General features: G+C 44.2%; 2 protein-coding genes across 2 annotated transcripts; one reads left to right on the forward strand and one right to left on the reverse strand.

The window, feature by feature from the left end:
• Nucleotides 1-363: 363 nt before the first annotated feature.
• On the forward strand, nt 364-3054 carry zgc:171704 (Ras-related and estrogen-regulated growth inhibitor-like protein). Its single transcript, XM_003451251.4, has 4 exons — nt 364-509; nt 720-773; nt 902-978; nt 1536-3054. Exons 1-4 carry the CDS (start codon nt 407-409, stop codon nt 1944-1946), a joined length of 645 nt encoding a protein of 214 aa, XP_003451299.1. The 5' UTR covers nt 364-406; the 3' UTR covers nt 1947-3054.
• On the reverse strand, nt 2674-19347 carry plin6 (perilipin 6). The gene is made up of 8 exons (XM_003451235.5): nt 19169-19347; nt 16518-16557; nt 15968-16166; nt 15803-15885; nt 14921-15158; nt 12539-12720; nt 4890-5156; nt 2674-4799 (listed from the first exon to the last, which is right to left on the reverse strand). The coding sequence occupies exons 1-8, from the start codon at nt 19222-19224 to the stop codon at nt 4389-4391; spliced, it is 1476 nt and encodes a 491-aa protein (XP_003451283.2). The 5' UTR covers nt 19225-19347; the 3' UTR covers nt 2674-4388.
• Nucleotides 19348-20701: the final 1354 nt, after the last annotated feature.

Consider the following 20701-nt stretch of genomic DNA (forward strand, 5'->3'; position numbering starts at 1 on the left):
AAATGTCCCAATAACTGAAAAATGAGATAGAGACACGTCCTCCATGTCCCCTCACTTCAAAACAGTATATCACCACCACCCCACTCCCACCCCCACCCACCAGTGCAGAGTGGTGCAAAAATATCCTAAAATGTTCCCACAATTACTGAAAGCCCTCAAATGCCCTCAAAAAGACACCGACACAAGCACGTACACAAAGATGCTCATATCAGCCTCCATATCTGCCTCGTTACTGCTGTAATAAGACTCCAGATAAGACCCTCCACCAACCACAGGCTGCAGTCAGACTGTGGGCTGTGACTCACAGCTCCGAAGCCCCGCCCACACGGGGTACATAAGCCAGCGAGCTGAAGCGGCGCCTCCAGATCTTTGACATCCATTGTCAGCAAACCTGAACTGATTCCTGATGGTGGTACAGGAGAAAAGTCGTATGGAGGCGATGGAGGGAAACCCGCAGAGGGTGGAGGTGAACATCCTGCTGCTCGGAGCTCACAATGTCGGCAAGTCCGGTGAGAAAAGATCAAATGTTTGCTTACAGAACCTTTTCAGGCTTTTATGTTGATTCGTTATAAATATCCTCTTTGTTTCTCTTCTCGTATTTTCAGTTCATTTCTAGTTTTCTAGCTCAAATGTTGCTCAGTGAAAGCAGCTCTGTGGTTTCTGTTTTTACTTTGCAGTGATTGTTTTCTTTGATCTAATGATCTTTTCTCTCTGTGCAGCTCTCACCGTCAGATTTCTCACCAGGAGATTCATCGGCGAGTACGGCGACATCGGTGAGAGCTCTGTCTGTTCAGTCAGAGAGAACGTCTGTGTTCACATGCTCCGACTGATCGAAATCATTATTCACTGTCAGTACTACGAATATTTATTCACGCTTCCGCTTTATCTCTCGTTCTTTCAGAGTCGGTTTACAGCCGAGTCGACAGAATTGATGGGCAGGAGATCTGCTTCAACATCTGGGACTCTCAGTATGCACAGGTAGGTCTCCACCTGGCTGCACCTCACACACACACACAGGCGCATTTCCAGCTCTCTAAAATGTGATCCTTTATATTAAAACACCTTGTTTGGTTCCCAAATTGTGGCTGAGCAAACAGATTTGAAAAATATAATAAACGTCAGTGCTGAAGATAGAGCGGGTACCACACGTCCATGGTTATGCTTATGAGGAATAGTTAGAATACATCAGTATCCATGGTGAGCAAAGGGCATCTTAAATCTGAGATAAACCTAACCCTGCTCTTCTTCTCCTGTTGGAAGCATGATTAATAAAATAAACATGGGGAAAATGTTTACTAAGGTCATAGGTCAAGTGTCTCCAATAGAGCTCTATACCAAGGAACGTCAGAAGAGTCGCCCCCTGATGGTCAATAGACAGAATGCAGACTCAGGACCAATCATTTTTATCGAGCGTGTGGTTAGTTTAGTTCGACAGATTAGTTTGGGATACTTTTTGCATAAATTTGCATATTAACGCGGTCGTTAATAATGATGTGAGCGTGAATTTTGAGTTTGTGTGTTTGCTTTCTCCACAGGCCGGAGAGAAGAGTTCCTCCATCAGCGACAAACAGCTGCAGTGGGCTGACGGGATGATCCTCGTCTACAACATGTGTGATCGCAGCAGCTTCGACGTCGTCCAGCAGCAGCTGCAGCAGATACGTCGAAGCAGGAAGCCGTCCTCTGTCCCCATCATCATCGTGGCAAACAAACGCGACCTGCAGCGGCACCGCAGCGTCTCTGGCGAGGAGGGACGGCTACTCGCCCTGTCCCAACACTGTGGCTTCTTCGAGGTGTCCGCGGCGGAGACGTACCACGGCGTCCTGCTGGTGTTTCACCGCCTGGTCGACCTTGTGAAAGAAACTCGAGCTATAAGAAAAAGCATGGCCGGCGTCCGAGGAATCGTCAGGAGCGTGTCTGCAGTGTTTGCAAAGAAACGGGCAGAGTAGACTCAACGTGCAAAGGTTGTTTTTGCTAATTCTGATGAGATGATAACGTCAGAGCGAGAACTTCCTGTCAGATGATTCCTGAGTGAAGTCGAAGGTCAGATACAAGACGGGCTGAGGAGGTTGAGAGAACGATTCTTTGTCGGAAGGTCGACGGTAAAGCTGGTCAGAGAAAAGTTGTTTCAGAATAAAGAGGGGCAGCTGGAGCTGAAGACCGTTAGCTCTCAGCTAGCAGAGAGGCGATGAATATGTCGGCACTTATCAGACACTGACGCAAAGTTTGGTTCGTCTTCCTCAGAGGATGAATCCTAATTACACAGGTGGTCCTCTGATGTTTCCATTAACCACAGACAGGATGGAGTTTGAACTTCCATCCGATGAGCTGACGAACTCTTCTGGCACCAAAGAGGGTGAATCCGACTGACTTCAGTCATGTAACCTCCTCTGATTAGATTCTGGTAACCTTTCTATCGAACCAATAGTGTTATAATAGGGCCAACATTATGTGCTCCATTTTTTGGTTTGTGACCAAACGTGCAAAAACACGGACTGTAGCGTTAGCCTTGTGTATAGTCTTTAGCATGCTAAGGTAGCAAACATGCACTACATTTGCATTGTTGTCAGAAAATATTTTAAACTCAACGAATTCGCGAGTTCCCCTCGAAACATCTGAAATCATCAGGACTCTGCAGCCGGGTGGGAATGTTGGACGTCTTGGGTAGTTTGAAAGTTTTGCGTGTCAGACAGACGTTTTTAAATCATCAGTTCATTACGTTTCTGTTGGATTAAAAAAAAAAACTGGTTTAGATGTGAACTCGCTCACTGACTGACGATCAGCGTTTTTTCTGGCTGTGATTTCAAACAGGTTATCAGGTTCTCCGGACACTAAACTTACACCATCATGGACCTGCAGGAACGCTGGGTTCTGTCTGTTTTTAGTTCCTGGATGAACGAGCAGTTTCGGTCCTAAAAGGCCCCAAACCTCTCATGTTCCTGTGGCCCGCCTGGTCACTGGTCCCAGCTGACCCCAGCTATCTGGGATATATGAGAACAAAAGAACCTATCTGTACTGTAAAATGAATCTTTTTGTAAATAAATCTATTTATTCATATCAGTGTTGTACAGAAACTTTTTTCCCCCTGAAATTAAAACCTGAACCAAAGTCACTGTAGGATCCTCTGAGGTTTGACGAAGCTTTTATTTGAACTTGCTCAGTCAGAAACACTTTCAGATCATCGTTTACATAAGTGGTTTCATACAGAAAGAGTGACAACCATAAAACCGATGATAACTTCTAAATTATCAAAACTATATTTATTAAAAGAGATTAAATGAGTTTCAGCAAATTTCTGTCCAAATAAAAATGGTCACTTCCTAACAGGTTTAAACGTGAAATATTTCGGACATTTACAACCACCACTGATCACCTTCACTAGATTCTACTGCATCTCTCTTTTTTTAGATGATAAAATTCAGAACTTCGTGAACATTCGTCTACCCAACAAGTCTTGGTATCAAAGCCATCCACACATCTCCAACCAACATCACAGACCCTTCATCACTACTTTGCATCAGTGCTTGATTATTAGGAGCAAAACACAAAATGAAATCATAACCAAGCTGCACGTTGACCCAAAAACCAAACAGCTTTCAGTCACATCTCATGAACTTCGTGACTGGAAAAAGGTTATGAAATGTGGCTAAAGGCTTTTCTTCTACTAAGCAAAGCAGATTATGAACAGCATACATTTATACATTTAACATATTGGAAAGAATTGTGAAATAAATATAGAACATTTTCTGCTAAATGTGAAACAGATGAGGGATTTTTTTGGGACTTTGTGGCTCGACATTAAACCCAATTAAACCTAATTACTGAGTTTTCTCTGGAATTACATTGATGCAGGTTGATACTCTAGGTTCATGTGACTGTTTTTCTGGGAGGCGTCCCACACGTATCGTTCTTGGGCCCATTTTTATTTCTCCTGTCTTAAGAACCTCCTGAAAGATATGCCAGTATGGAAAACATGAACTAAAACATGAACTTAAACCTGCCTTTAAACACTTCATCCATGACATTACAATGAACAATAATAAATATGTTCTTCGAACATTGTTCAATGTAAATCTGGCTGTTTGGGCTGATTCTACACATTTGGCCTCAGTGGATCAAATTTCAGATTAATGAGGAACTAAAACTATAGAAAATCTTCGTGTTGTAGGTTTTGCATGTTGCCGCCTGTCCTCAGCGAGAAAGGCGTCAGCGATCAAATGATAATTTGGTGACGGCTCTGCGGCTGAACATGAACGCACAAACCAGCAGCAGCTGAGGCAGGTTTGTCTGATCATCCAGGACTGAGGTGGCGGGCTGTAATCGCTCGGGGGTCGGGGTCAAAGGTCGCGGTCGGTGGTGGATGAGGGTGGGGTCAAACCTCAGCGTGGTGTTTAGGAGTCGGCTGTTTCTGTATCGTTGGCGGCATTTTCGGAGGAGTTGGGGGTCAGGTACTCGAAGGCCTTCTGGCTCTGGGAGACGAACTGTTTGAGCGGGGCGAGGAGCAGCTCGGCGGCAGATGGCCGTCGAGGGGCGGCGCCTTCGGAAGGGAGGGGCATGCCCTCCACCTCTGAGGCTTGGGGCTCCTTCAGGCTCGAGCGACGACGGCCATTGGGAGGGTCGGGGCTCACAGGACCACCGGAGCCTCGTGCGGCGCGGGAGTGCAGGCTCCGGCGGCGGCGAGGGCGGCCGTCCATGGCCTTCAGGAAGAGGCTGTTAGTCGAGCCGCGACGAGACGAGTTGTCAGATACAAGCTCCTCTTGGTTCAGGAATTCCTCCACCTCCTGAGGAGATGGCTTCTGCAGCTGAAAACACAGGAGTGGAGTTGGAAATCCCGACATGTCTCAGGTGTGTTACAGGTGTGTTTCAGGTGTGTTGCAGTCCTTTCCACTCACCATGTTGTAAAGCGGTGTGGTGTTGACCACCAGCTGCAGGATGATCTTGGCTACTTCCCTCAGCTCTTGAAGCAGCTCCTGGATTTGGACCGGTACTCCTCGGACCTGACGAACCACACGCAGCTCTGCCAACATGGTCGCCCGAACTCTGACCGCATTCAGAGAGGCCTCTCTGAGGGCCTCTGCTTGGTACACCAGCGCCATCAGGAGGCCCTGCAGGAATTGCAGCAGGTCGCCGGACAACTTGAGGACCTGAAGCAGACCAACCTGCAGGGAACAGGTGCTGTCGTTAGAAGATCCATGAATCTTGTGTCTCTTCAGCACTAAACTGACTCAAATAGTGAATGAACTCGGAAGAATTCGGCAGGACTTTTTCACTCCTCTAGCTGCTTTGTTTTTCAGCTTCTGTCTTTTTGCCTCCTTTAACTTTTCTGACACAGAAACCAGAATTCCTTACAGCTGTTTTACAGTAAACACAGTTAAAGATGGACTCAGAAACATGTCTGTTAGTAGCATAAACATGACCTATCATGGACAGGTGCAGTGGAGCTATGCATGGTGTAAAGGCTAACACATTCAACAATTCTGAGAACAGGAGGAGACACAAACCCAACCTCAGGGGGTCATGAGCTACTCCTAGTCCCAGTTCCAAGCCTGGATGGATGAGAAGGTCGATCAAACATGCGCTTCATCTGGGAACAGATCACAGAACCCTGAGGATCTCCAGGATTTAGTTTTGGGTGTTTTTATGAAGAAAGTTCACAAAAGCTCAAAACAGCTTGATGGAGTTCCTTTAACCTGGTGATAAATTCTGATCTTTGTAGTGAAATACTGTGTTACTGTTCAGTGGGGGCTTTCTGCACTCTCATTAGATCTGGAATAAGTGAGTGCCAAACCTGAACCAGGACACTTGTGTCGTTTGTTTGGCATAAACTCTCCGTAAACCTCTCAGAGTTTACGGACACAGCAAATTTTCTGGGACACAACGGGGGAGAAAAATTGGACCGGTACCAGCTGGAAGCAGAGCGACACGTGAGGACACAGAAAGCAACGCGTGAGGAGGGAGCGCTCAGGAACAAAGATGGCAGGAACAGCAGGAATGAGATCAGGGCCCGTCTGTCACACGTCCCCAAATGTAATCAGTGATGCATTTATTTTGTGGAGGAAAAGCACTAAATTGAAAGGACTGCAGTCTGTGCTGGTATTTAGAAGAAAGCCTAACCACGCCTCCAGCTGAAATCTTCTTTTGAAGACTATAAACTAATAAAAAAATATCTTGTTTCAAGATCACAGTGCCAAAAAGACGCAGGGGAGATAATGTGGCCCATGAGCAACAGCTTCAAACCTGGTCTCTTAGATGATAAAAACATCCATTTATTTATTTCCCCTGCCTCTAAACCCGTGGTAACACTGCATTATGTGGATGAAAGTTCAGTAATTTGAGGAATTGTGTTTGTTTGCCTCACTCCAGAAAGAGAAAAAGGCTCACAGCCCACAATCTGTATCACTTACTAAGAAAAAGAAAAGGATCAAAGTGGAATTATACGTCAGGACACTCTGATTGTTTCCTGTCCGACGTTCACTCCACACTGTTTCAGTCTATATTTTCCCCCACCTGCAGTAGCCGCACACACGGACAACCTTCCATCCCATCATTTCATTTCCTTTCTCATTTTTCTTACTTCCCTTGCCACCTTCTCTTCTCTACTTCCTTCCTTCTGCGCTCCCTTTTTCTCTTCCTCACCTCGTCTGCATTTACTTCGTGTCTGCAGGTTAAACCCTGAGGGCTCACCGAGACACAAAACTCTAATTTAGATTTGGGCCAATGTAATTACATTACTTGCAGATAAGAGTAAACTTATCTATTGATATCATACAACACAAACTGCAGATAAGTTGGGATGCTGTGCAAAATGTAAACAAAGAATGAATGCAATAATTTGCACGTCTCATAAACCCATATTTTATTTTACATTGAAAACAAATCAAAGGTTCGAACTGAGATATTTTACTTTTTCATGAAAAGTATTCGCAGCAAAAAAGTTGGGAGAAAAGTAAGCGTTACTAAAATTAAACAGCAGGAGGAACATTTTGGAATTTATTTGATTAACTGGTCACTGCTCCCAGTCTTTGGTCCTGTTTACTGGAGTGACAACTGACCAAGCATCAGCCGACCAATCAGAGACAAGCCAGGATGTGTAACGAGATATTTACGCAGAGACTGCTGTTGTTGTTTTTCTCTCCGAATACAAAATGTTCTCAGGTCTCTCCTGGGAAATTTGGGGGTTCGGGTATTTGGGTCAAACTGAGACAGCGGGCCGTGACCTTCTGTGCTGCTGACAAACAGCCACTTGAACACGTGAGCGCACACTCACACGGTGAAACGCACAGCGACAGGCTAATGAGGCGGCTGATTGCTGCTGACACAACAACATGTTGACCAGCTCACCTGCAGCGACACGTCCTCATTAGTCTGAATGAAACAGGACGGCTGCACCCACAGCCGAGCCTCAGAAATGTGACCAGCCTGTGCTTCCAGAAGTCACACTGTGGAGGAGATGAGAGGCTTTCCCGGGGTCGCTGCGACGTGCCTTTCACAGGACGCTCAGACACCAGCAAGAAAAAACAAACTGCTCACTTGTGAAGTAAAAACACCAAAGAAGCCTTTGGTGTTTCACAGAGGAAAGGATAGAGTTCAGTGTTTCCTCACACCAAAGACGCTTTTGATAAAAGACACATTAAAACTCAAAGAGCTGAAAGATTTTAGGGCTTCAAACTTGTTTTATCGTTTTTTACTGGCTTTGACTAACTGCACTCCTGACTACTGCATGCAGTCAGTCACAACGCTTCAGTTCAAAAGGCTGCAACAAAACTGCGAAGGTCTTTGGTTTCATGTGGTGCTGTAAGCAGTAATGGTGCTGTCAAAGCAGCAGCACGTGCAGCTTCAGCAGCAGGTCTAATTCAATCAGTTTTATTTTATAAAACCAAATCACAACAACAGACGCCTCAAGGCGTTTTATATGGTAAGACAGAGACCTACGATAACAACTGTCCACTGTGGACGCACTCAGTGTTTGGCTCAGAGATCGGGACGACGTAATGCACAACCACAATCTAGACAAACATTGTCACGTTTCTGCCTTTCATTCAGATAACTTCACAATCCTCTGTGTGCATCTTTACACACACACACAAACACGTTGGATATTCATATCTTTGTGGGGACATCTGACATAATGCTTTCCCTAGCCCCTTACCCTGACCATAACCCAACTGTAACCCTGACTCTAAAACCACATTTTGAGTCTGAAAAATGCCTTCAAACTTGTGGGGACTGGGATTTGGGTCCCCACAAAGATATGAATACACACACACACACACACACACACACACTCTGTGGGTTTTAAACTATCAAGATGTGTTTGGAGTGCAAATTTTTCATTTGCATTAAAGAAAAAATTACATTAATGGTTTAGGGATGATCTAAACTCCAGAGTTTAAAGGTACTTAAACAATTGACTGACAGGCAGTTGAAGCTTTTGACAATACAAGTGAAGGTGGCCATCACTAGGATGAAAAACCAAAATCAAACCAACAGAAAGAACAGCAAAAATCCACACACTGCTTAAAAAGTCTTAAAAAGAAGGAATCCACCAACGGGATCAGCAACACTGACAAGTCTGAAACACACAGGAGACAAATCATGGTGCAGAATTCTTCCCTTGTTTACGAAAACCTCTGCGCAGCATGGGAGCGAGTGAAGAACACCGTCCATGAGGTCTGAATCAAGACACACGAGTGGAAATACAGAGTTTACAACAAGCTGCACTCCACTGAAGAACAAGAAGGCCAGACCAGGCTTAGGAAAACTTGGATTAGCCAGGAAAAAAAAGCTGGCACAGAAACCAAGATGAAGTTGGAGCTGAATGATGGGAAAAGCAGGAGCAGACACCAGCTGTCAAACATGGTGGAGGCAGCGTGATGGCGTGGGCATGAATGGCTGCAGGTGCCTCACACAGTTCAGACTGACTAGTATTAAAGTAAAGTATTTAAACCAGTCCTTATAATTAAAATTATGTTAGTCTGTCCAGTTATTGTGCATAAAAATGGATGAAAGTCCTGAACAATTCATGCTAATTTCTTTTTAAACCCCTTGAAGTGACGCTGACAGTCTGCACTTGAATCACTGTGTGATTTAAACTCTCCTGCTAGTGTACGAACACTGAATGTAGTATAATGAGTGTTTCTCAGTGAGAGCATAAAGTAACATGTTGTTACTGTGAAATACAGTTAGTCTATAGATCATCCACAGATAAATGCACAGAGGCTGAGCTGTGGATATCATGATGTAGATCTGTATCTGTATGATGTTTAAAAAAACGAGGCCGTGAGTCTGAGCAGACCACACTCGGCCGTTATCGCCTCATCAGCTCAGACGCTCCACGTGGCACGTAGGCAGCGAGCTTAGATTACAGCCGTCTGCTGAGGAAGCACATCCATTTATCTTTAATGGAGCTCATTTTCCTGAAGGCAGGACACTCCCGTCTGTGTGCCGTTTAAATCCATCCCTCGCTCCTCAGAGAACATTTATGGGGGGTTTTTTAACAGCAGAACATCTAAACCGACGCGCTGATATTTATTTTCTGTTCTCATCCACACCCTAAAAAAACATTTACATGTGAGGCCCGGAGGCCAAAGTGAAAGTGACCTTGGAGATGTCTTTATCAGCTGTTTCCTGTTGTCATTGCAGCGCTGTGAATACAGGTGTGCCTGCAACACCTGCACCAACCAGGACCCAGCTGGAGCTTCCTGCCATTGGCTTCATTCAGTAATGTTTCAGTGTTGAGTCACGTTTAAAACATGAAGTCATTCGTTTTTCAATTTATCTGCTTACATAATGACGCAAATCTGTAATCGATCAAACCGAGTCTGATTGGACTGAACCGCCCGTGTGTGTGTGTGTGTGTCTGTGTGTGTGAGAGAGAGAGAGATGTGCAGGACGAAGAAACGACTCGTGTGTCCAGTCACGTAGCTGCTGCCAACACACACACACACACACACACACACACACACGGACTTCAGTCCTTGTGAGGACTCTCTCTCTCTCTCTCTCTCTTGCTCACACACACACACACACACACACACACACACACTCTTATGGATTTTTTAAAGCTTTAGAAAATAATTATTTTGACACTTTTTAAAGAACTTTTTTAGTCGTCTGGTATCTGACAGTTTTTTGGGATTTCGATCGGCTCACGTGGTTCTGTTTTGATTTCATTCGCGGGTGTAGTGAGCGCACATGTAGGTGTCTGACAAACATCCTGGAGCTCTTATCCTGTCTGACATTTTATATTTCTCAGGAGTTTGTAGGACTGTTTTTCAGGTGTCTTTGTGCTCCTTTTTAGGACTTTCTGGACAAACTGGCCAAAATGTTCCAAGCTTCCTAAGTCAGAACATTTCTGCTACTTGTCAGGCATGCATGAGGTGTTTGTTAATGTCTTACATCCCATTTTAGGTGCAGTTTTCATGCAGGTTGCATTTGCAGCAACCATCCCATAGCTTCTGGGATGGTTTTATTGGTTTGTACAGTCAGTTCTGAATCATGTTTCTTCAGTTTATTGGATCAAATTTCTGGTCCCGTATCCTAAACATCGAGTGTCTGACCTCTGAACCCTCAGACAGACCTGTGTGTAAGGCTCTGTCCTAATTTGCTTTCATTTTTAAACAACTGGTCCTCACAGAGATAGATAAACGAGACCACTCCTCTTACAGCAGCTGCTTCACGTCTCCTCGTCTGTTTGTTAGTTCTGGACGGCAGAAGATTTCTATCATGGTGAAAATGACAGAAACGTTTGTTTTAGGGAACAGCCTGCTGCTGCCGCCTCTCAGCGATAAATGCTGGTCCCAGTCTGAGAGTCATAAAAGCTGCTGGGAGGGGAAACGTGTGGGTTTTTAGGATAAACTGAGGAGCACGAGTCAAAGGTGAACGCTACTAAAAATAACACAGAAAACTAAAAGCTGCTGCTTTAAATAACTGAAACTAACATTAACAAACAAAATCAGAACACACTGGACTCAAACTATCTCTGGACACTGGATCCTCAGCAGAAACGCGCAGTTTAGTTTGGCCCACGTGGACATATTTTCATCATGTGCTGGTCATATTTATGAGGACTTTTGTTTGTATTTTTAAACTGTGACACTGGTACACAGTCAGTTCCCTCACATTCAAACATAAAGACAGGTGACAAAATAAAGTAAAAACCTGAAAAGTGTGATTGACAGATACGTATTATCATCGTCATCATCAGAAAAGGTTTCAAAGTTTTAATTCCTCTGCTGACATCAGCCCCAATATCCTGAAGTCCTGTTTTGAAACCTTGTGATGAGTTTTTTCATCATCGCCTTCGTGGTGTTTTGGTCAGTTGATGGTTGTTGTTGTTGTTAGATAATCCTCCTTTGTGAGTCTTAAAATAAGCAATGTTTACAAAACTGACTAAAAGTTTTATTCAGTATCATGTGAAATACACGACCGAGCCCAGAGAAGCTAGGAGACCATAGATATCGCCCCCTGTTGGTCATTAGTCAGAAGAAAGGACCTGGAAGCTACGTCTAAATTTTTATAGTTTTATCTGCGGCCCAAACTCAGCCAGATACAAAAAGATTAAAGAATAAATAAATGATTAAAGTTCAGGTCTTAATAAAATTACTGGATATGAATCAGATTACATGGTGTGAATCTGAGACCTGCAGATACTCCGTCAGCTGACACGTCCTTATTCTGACGTCCGCGACCACAAAGCGGATGCCAACGCATGTGATGGTGACGGGGGAGACGTGGAGCAGACGTGGACTCATGGAGTCAGAGGAAACGTCGCAACAGATGGGCGAGAGAGGTGTGATAACACTGGTACAAAGAGAGAGAGCAGAAATTTACTGGGATATTGTGTCTTTCAACCTGAAAATTGTCCGTCTTTATTTTTATACAGTTTTATATATTTTTGCTTTTTTGTTGTTGTGGAGAGACGTTTTAAACATTTAAATGACCAAGCGGTCGGGTCAGTCAGCTCCATGGAGCCATGCACCCAGCAAACATTCCCCCTTCGAGACCACGATGGGGCATTGTGAACCGTCCCACATGGTACCACATCCTGGTGGGGTACATCAGTGTAGTAGTGTGCCCACAGAAGCCCCTTTTTGAGGCCCCAAAAGACAAAGTTGCTGTGGGCACAACCACTCGGGTCAGTGAGGGATAAGTGTGGGTTTTTCCCGGCCACACAGGCCCACAGTTCACCCACAGCTCCCAGAAATGGGCCCACACGAGAATGTCTGCTGGGTATGTGAAAGAATTTCTAAGAACTCACACTCTCTGGACTTCCCATTTCGTTGGGGGCGCTGTTGAGATACTCCAACATGTTTAGATGTAGTTTAGATTAGATTGGGTTCCTCTTCTAAATTTTATGTCAGTTTTTAGGTTTATGTGGATTGGATCCCAGTTCTTCCGGACCTTTCAATGAAAAAAGGATCATCTGATTTCCTCTCTCACTGGCATTCAGGTCGCCTGAACAAATCCCACAACTCCGTCATGTTTCCGTTCACGTCAAACGTCACACACCGAGTTCTGCAGGAGTTCGGTTTCCTCTCACCTTGTCGGCAGCATCTCCCATGGTCCTGACGACTCTCTGCAGCTGCTCTCTGATCTTCATCAGGCGGTGATAAAGCTGCAGGCTGAGAGTCAGCAGGAGGCTGCGGACCCTCGTCCACATACTGGGCTCATCGCCGTCGTCTTCACTCTCGTACTGCTGCACCCTCAGCTCCCATTCCTGACCTGATGGACGGCAGAGACGTTCAGAGGCAGAAGGCTTTGTATTCATAAAGGAAGGTTACAGCAAGCAGCCATTAAAACAAACGTTTGTCAGAACTCAAGCTGAACTGAAGTCTGGGCAGGACGTGCATTTCACATGACATTAAAGCATGTTCAGAAACTTCATGTCTGGTCTCATTTCCTGGTGTGACCTTTGCATTTGATGCCCCTGATCTACAATAAGAAGATTTTAAAAAAGCTTTTCCCCATGAAACAAACTCAAACCGGGCCTCACGTAGATATAAAGACAAACGTTAAACACACTCACTCAGTACAGAAATGTCACATGAAGTGAAGTTTTGATCCTGTCACCTTCAGCGTCACCATGTGACACTGAGGACTCTGGTCTCTGATTGGTTCGTTGGCTGTTATCAGCATAAAGAGCTGAAGTTCACCAGCATCAGTTTGGGGAGTCAGAAGAGCTTCGGCTCCCTCTGCTGGTTGAATTCAGCAGAAAAATGTCCCCCCCACACAGTGTCGGGTATTCCTATCTTGTGGGGACATCTAATTGACATAATGCTTTCCCCAGCCCCTCACCCTAACCATAACCTCATTGTAACCCTGAGTCTAAAACCACAATTTGAGTCTCAAAAATGGCCTCAAACTTGTGGGGATTTTGGTCCCTACAAAGATTTGAATACACGCTAACACACACGTTTCATTTCCATAATCCAGTCTGAAGTGTGAGCTGCAGTGATGCATTTCTCTGTGATGACACGATAACTACAAGTGAGTAGGGATGGGTATTGATAAGATTCTCACGATGCCGATTCCATTTTCGATTCTGTTTAACGATTCGATTCTTTATCGATTCTTTTTAAAAAAGGAGAACACTAAGGTCGATTAGCTTAGAACTGTTTTATATCTTCTCTTTGAACAAGATAGAAATTTAGGAGTAACATGGCCTTACAAACCCAACAGTGGGATCTTTAGAGATCCACAGCCTACGGCTCTTCAATGGGGTGTCACAGGGTCCCCGGGGAAAAAATTGTAAATGTAAAATAATAAAATAAATATTCTTCTGTAGCAAAAACAAAGTATAACATAAATTATTCTGTAGCAATTACACAAGAATATCCAGTAATGTCCCTGCCTACAATTAAACACATTCACTTACGGAAAATCGGTGCAAGGCTTTGACCACAAACTTAGTCACTGCTCGGTGACATTCGTCTATCCTGGCCTGAAAGGAGACGCTGCCGGTAGACTGCAGCGAGAACTGCCAGCCAGACTCTGTCTGTCTCATCATGGTCGCCTAAATGCACAGTAATGGCAGGTTTTGTAATAAGGCAGATCGCGCTAACATAATATGCACTGTTAGCTGATTATTTACCTGCCGCATTAACGGGAGAGGACGTGCAAACGTGTTAAGAGATTTTTTAGGATTTTGGGATTTTTATTATGTTGTGCTTAAAAGTACGTTTCTTTATCTAAATATGTTTGCTCTTTCAGTATTAAGGTTAAATGGGGAAGTCACACTCTCTGCAGACTCAACAGGAAGCCTGCACAGTTCTATTTTATCTCTTCCTGTACGTCTCTGAGAATGCTATGAATAAAAAGGCTGACAACTATTGCACGGTGCGAGTCTCCCTGAGTCTCACCCGTGTACACGTTAAACCTGTCTGAGCGTTTTTATTCCGACCTGAGTTGCAATACAGGAAAACTCCTGACAAAACGTTACCGCTGCTGCTGGGTTGAGATTCACGAGTCCGGAGCGGAATTAAAAACACGACATTCATTTAAGGTCATCGCGTGTTTGTGAGCAAATGCTTTTGCATATTCGTAGTGTTTCCTCCTTTAAATGAAATATCTACTTTGCAAGTATTGCAAGTTGCCCTGTTGTCATCCGTTCTCATAAAGTATAACCAAACTTTTGAGCGTTTGAGCCGCTTAGGCGCCCTGCCAGGTAAATGACGCTCCGCAACATGGTGACGTCATTCGGGGCGACTGGAATCAATACGGGAATCGTTTGCAAAAATGGCAAACGATTCCAAGGAATTGAAACCGTGGGAACCGGTTCTTGTTGAGAACCGGTTCTCAACAAGAACCGGGTTTCGATACCCATCCCTACAGGTGAGGCAACATTAGCTGCGGCAAAAGTCTCTCAGACTTGCAGAAAAAGAGCTGCTTTGCCAAAGAGCACTACAACCCCTCCCATACTCACGCAGTGTGGGTGGGAGGGGCAGGTAGTAGGCGGTGGCATCCTCCAGGCGACTCAGCACTTCATCAAGTCCCGACATGGCGGCCTGGCCCACCTGAGTGTTCTGCAGCTGCTGCACAGCCACCCGACCTACGTCAGCCAGACGCTCCAGCTGATCCAGAGCTGCGTCCAGGCCGTCCACCACCCACAGCTGCACGTCATCCAGGGTCAGGAAGAAGGCGTCCTTCAGGTGATTCATAACCTGACAGAGGCAGGGATTTACAGCGATTTACAGTCCCTGTAACATCAGGCAGCAGCCTTCCCTGTAACTTTAAACTGTTTTTTAAGAGTCATCTTTGCACATTAAGCCTTTAACAAGCTCAGAGAGACCGCAAATGTTGGAGGAGAGCAAACTGATAACGACCACCTGGAGGCAGCTGAAGCATGTGAGCAACTTTACACACAGTCCTGTTTGGGCCTGATGAATCTGTTTTAGCTCCAGGTTTGGATTCCACCACCTCCTCAGTCAGCTGCTGAGCAGGAAGTGCCCAGAGACTTTCTCCAGGTGATTTCTGCCCCCAGGTGTCCTGTTCTAGAATCCTGAATCCTTTGGGTGATGTCTGAAGGACTTTAAGCTGGTTAGAAAAACTACATTTATTACTTTAATTTTACATAAAGTTAACGATTTTGAATGACTGGTGTATAGCCTTTTAAAACAATGCTGATATTTTTGGAGCTGACCCTTTTCTTCTGTTGGATCCTGTTGTTTCGACAGCCTGGCTGCTCGCTCGTACTCTAGTGCAGAAATTCACCGTGTTACCTGAACTGGCAGCGGTGCAAAGAAAACTTTGTGACATGACCACAACACAAAAATCACATCTGTAGCAGATATCAAAGCAGAATGACCTCATCTGTTGACTGGTTCAGGATTGGATAGTTTTTCTCCAGGTGATCAAGACCAACGAGAGCAAAACTGTTGGCAACTTCGACTGCAGAGAACAAGACAAACACGATTCAGAGGCAGTGAAACGTGATTACGTGAGATGAAGTGTCAGCAGTGCTGTCACGTACTCTGTGGCTCCAAACTCTGCAGGAGGGGCGTGGCTCGTCTCATGGCCTCTTGGGAAAAGCTGCGAACTCCGACCTCGGCCATTCCTCCCATCAGACCCAGCAGACGGTAGCGACCTTTGACCCCGGAGTACATGGAAGTCACCATCTGTAACGCTGAGTGAACCAGAGGCAGATGGGAAGCTCTCAGGACGGCATTGGTCTGAAACACGAGGAGGAAAACCGTCACACCTCATCAGGACTACAATGGGGGTTTTTAAAGCTGGAACTGGGAACACTGGAATATTTGGGCACTGGAGCTAAAGCTTACTCAGGTTATGAAGCAGGACAATGATCTTAAACACACCAGCGAGCCCACCTCCACCTCACAAATACTTATTCACATACTTGTATATCAATACAAACACAGATCACGTTGTTTTTTTATTCCCGTTCATTCTGTATTTCATTATTTGTTACTCGTGTTTTCACAGATCTAATCACGTCCTCCTCTTCTGTGGAGGAGCTGGAGAAACGTTTGGGTGAAGCCTAAGTATGTTCGCTCTTAGCTCACCTCATGATCTGGATGAGATGACATTTCTCTTTCGCCAAATCTGAGAAAACACAAACAGAGGTCACAGATCAGACTCGCCTCCACGACTCCAGAGTTCAACCTTCACATCAGCATGAGGCAGTCAGCTGCCGACCCTCCACAAAGCTCACGACTGTTCGACCAAAGCCAGCATGAAAATCGGTTTTTCGCCGCACCATCCGCTCCAGCCGCCGAGCACACAGCGGCTCAGACGCAGCACAAAGGCCTGTCTTTAAAACGAGAGCGCAGAGAAACGGCGTGAAGACTTTACAGGGAGAAAACAATCTTAAGTTTACATCATCTGAGTTTTAGCTTTTCAAGTCGTCTCTGTAGAAAACGGAAAGCACCTTCAATAAGTCACCTAAAAACATCACGAGGAAAACGATTCCACCAAGATAAACTTTGTGTTTCAGACACTGAATCAGTATTTTACAGTTTTCTGCATGAGAGAACTTTTTTGACTTTTTCTTTATTTGCTTGTTGTTTTTGAGTTTGAGCAACGTCTATTTAAACTACTTAACATGGATGAAGTGGAAATATTATAATAATCCCACAATTCAGACTGGGATCATTTGAAATCATCCATCCATATTCTGCCGAACTCCTGACCCCATCTCTAAGAAAGAGGCCGACGCTCTTCCAAGGAAAATCACTCGTATCCATGACCTCATCCTTTGGTCGCTACCCAGAGCTCGTGACCATCGGTGAGGGTGGGGACGTAGACTGAGCGGTAAATTGGCAGCTTCGCTTTTATGCACAAAACCAAAGTCACAGTTAAGCAGTGACCACAGGTATTAGTTGGGTTACATGTGATATGAGTAGTTCATGAACGCAGACGACACAACTCAGTTTCCAAGAAGGCGAACCCTGCACAAATAATGAAAATCAGTGATGGACAATGTAAAACAAAACACAGTGCACCATTTTAAATTCTAATTGTATGATAAAATTAGTCATTTTACAGATAATTTGTCCCAAGATTTTTCAAACTACGATTAAAACAATAAAATTATGAAAATCAAGTGTTGAAGCCACACCCAGTGAGGTGACAGGAAAACAACACAGAAAATCCAAAAACTAAAATCATGTCTGTGAATTTGAAAATGCATGAATAACAACGATAATTAGTGTTAAAAATATGTTGATTAAAGAGGTGGAGCACACCGCTGGATTAATCACAACAGAGAAATCATCAGTGTTTTTGGTAGTTCCTGTTCATGTCAGGGTCTAAGCTTTATCTGCCCTAAACTAAAGGTGTTCATAATTACCAATGATTACCAATTTTTAATGATAATTATATCTAGTAATCCAGCAGTATGCACACGCTCTTTAATCAAAGTGATATTTTTAATGGTAAAAAATAATTATCATTGATTTGAAGTATAACGTTTTACAAAAAGCAGAAAAAAGCAAATTGTATCATATTTTGATTAAATCACAAAGTTACAATTATTTACTTGCATTTCAGAAAAAAGAGACTGAGCACCGCTCAGGTTACGCTGAGCAACGAGATTCTTACTTCACTACAAAGAAATAAGTAAAATAGAATAATTAAATTAAAATATAAATAAATGAATAATACGTATAAAATAAATAACTTAAAGGAAGCACTGCGTACAGAAGGGTAGCGTGTGGTCACAACATAAACTTGGTTCTATCGTAATGGTAAGACATGCAGAACGTACGAGTGTTATTACACAAAAATGTGTTATTGTATATGAAAATAAAAGTGGCTGAATACACACACACACACACTTCGGTACTTATATCTTGTGGGGTCCTCTAATTGACATAATGCTTTCCTAACCATATCCTAATTGTAACCCTGACACTAAAACCACATTTTGAGTGTAGAAATGCCTTCCAGGATCCTGGTCCCCATTAGGGCTGTTGGTCCCCTCAAGTATAGTAAATGATCAGTTTTTGGTCCCCACAAAGATATGAATACATGCTCACACACAATAAAAAAAATTGTTTCCAAATGATTAAAAAAATGGTCATTTTGTTACTTTTTTCTCTAAACACTATTTGTGTAATTGTAAAGCATGTTAATTTGTATTGCTGTGCAGAGACTGGAGCAGCCGGGGAGCAACCCACCGACGGTGGACAACCACTGCACTGCCGCGCCCCCCCCCCCAAGCTGAGCTGCCAGAAATTGTTCTGTATTATTGTCGCACACATCTGAACTTGTGGATTCAGGTAGTTGCTGGTTTTCTTTATCCAGGTCAGTGAATCACTGGTTATACTTGCTTGTTACATAAAGTGCTAACAAATATGTCACATGTATACAGTTAAACAACACTCTTGATGATGTTTGACCCTATTAGGCTCGATTGACCTAACAGCTCCCAGCTACAGAGTCACATCTGACTGGGAGGATTATCACTGGTATAAGAACAGAACAAGTAAAAAATGGGAGAATTCAAAGCCAATAAATAAAAAACACAGCATTTAAAGCTGCTGTTTCCCGCAGATGGGAAAGGTAACTTCACACAGAGTCCTGAACTGATCGTCCCGAACCCAGGAAAAGCTTCTCGTGCCTGGTAAAAACATCAGTTTTTACAAGACGTCAGTAACAGAGTTGATGTTTTAACTCCTAAACTCTTTAATACAAACACACAGAAGAGTCTTACCCCATTAGAGGACTGTTGATGAAGCAGCTGAGCTGAGTCACGATGACAAAGATCATGAAGACACTCTGACTTTATAACCTGTAGATAAAGAGCGCTCCTGGGATTTGAGGTTAATAAACAACAACCTCATTGGCTGGAGCATGGTGTGATGTCACTGAGGTTTTAGACTTTAATGGTGAAATTGAATCATTGCCCTGCTGTATGTGTCTCTGACTAATCAATTACCTCTGAATCAAAAGGGTCATTCAGGGGGAAAGTACAGGAAACTGAGAGCCGAGGGAAACAAATGCGACACAAAATGTAAATATTGTAAATCCAGCTGGTAGTCACAACGCTCCACCTGAAATAGAAGTCACCATCTGTAACGTAATTCTGAGCGGAAATATTCAGAATTAAGGTAATAAAAAGCTGAAGAAACTATAAACCAACAACTGATCGAAGCCTTTCAAACAGATGTAAAATTAAAGACATTAAACTCTTTCTGCAGCGCCCCCTGGTGTGTGGTCTACGGTTTAGACTCCCTCTAAAACTAAGGCCTTTTTAAAAAACATCTAAAATGCAAAGTGTTAGTAGCGTGCTCCTCATTCTGGGACAAAGTTCTTCTTTTTCGTGGTCTTTCATGTAAGATGACGGTGTTAGCGGAGACTTTGGCAGCCTACATGTCGCTGTGCCACCGAGTCATGTGACCACAGGACAACTAAACACAGCAGAGTAACGATGAGGGGCAGAGCGGTGTTTGCAGACACGTCTGCTCTCTGATATACGGGAGCCACGAGCTGAACTCAGAGAAGTATTGATCCTATCAGGCTAGTATCGATCCGATACTGTCCAGTTTAGCTGTGTTGCAGGCAGGATGAGGACCCAAACAAAAGGTTGAACAGTAGGAGGCCGCTTTATTGGCTGTGGCAGAAACTCTAACATTACAAACAGGGAAAACAAAACCTTCAACTGGAACCTCAGAACTCAAAATTAACAAACTACAACACGAGGAGCTAGGAGTTACAAGGAGCACAGCATTAACACGGCACCTGAGAGGCAACAACGGACAGAGGAAAACACAAGGCTGAAATACACAAGGAAGTATCGAGGGAAGAGACACAGGAGGAGAGCACAGCTGGGAGTAATCACACATAATGAGACGGAAGGGGGTGTGGCCACTTTGAAACAGGAAGCTGTAACTGGTCAGGCTTACAGGTGGGGGTGTGGCCACTTTGAAACAGGAAGCTGTATCTGGTCAGGCTTACAGGTGGGGTGTGGCCACTTTGAAACAGGAAGCTGTAACTGGTCAGGCTTACAGGTGGGGGTGTGGCCACTTTGAAACAGGAAGCTGTATCTGGTCAGGCTTACAGGTGGGGGTGTGGCCACTTTCAAACAGGAAGCTGTAAGGTAAGGAGTGACTGACTGGTCTTCTCGACTGATTTTTAAAAAAATGATATTATCCAGTCAATAGTAAGGCTTGTTGGTCCTGCTGGTTACCGAAGCTTGTTATGAATCCTGGAGTGGTTTCACCATGGCCAGCTTGGTGTTTTGAAT

Source organism: Oreochromis niloticus, linkage group LG11 (assembly GCF_001858045.2).
Source record: "Oreochromis niloticus isolate F11D_XX linkage group LG11, O_niloticus_UMD_NMBU, whole genome shotgun sequence".
Lineage (NCBI taxonomy): Eukaryota > Metazoa > Chordata > Actinopteri > Cichliformes > Cichlidae > Oreochromis > Oreochromis niloticus.

Bases quoted from the DNA above. Each gene is read 5' to 3' on its own strand.
- zgc:171704 (XM_003451251.4), top strand. From the start codon at position 407: ATGGTGGTACAGGAGAAAAGTCGTATGGAGGCGATGGAGGGAAACCCG. The intron at 510-719 runs GTGAGAAAAGAT...CTCTCTGTGCAG, and splicing joins TCACAATGTCGGCAAGTCCG to CTCTCACCGTCAGATTTCTC. The intron at 979-1,535 runs GTAGGTCTCCAC...CTTTCTCCACAG, and splicing joins GGGACTCTCAGTATGCACAG to GCCGGAGAGAAGAGTTCCTC.
- plin6 (XM_003451235.5), bottom strand. From the start codon at position 19,224: ATGATCTTTGTCATCGTGACTCAGCTCAGCTGCTTCATCAACAGTCCT. The intron at 16,167-16,517 runs GTGAGCTAAGAG...CTCGTGTTTCAG, and splicing joins CATCTCATCCAGATCATGAG to ACCAATGCCGTCCTGAGAGC. The intron at 5,157-12,538 runs GTGAGAGGAAAC...TGTTCCCTGCAG, and splicing joins TGGGAGATGCTGCCGACAAG to GTTGGTCTGCTTCAGGTCCT.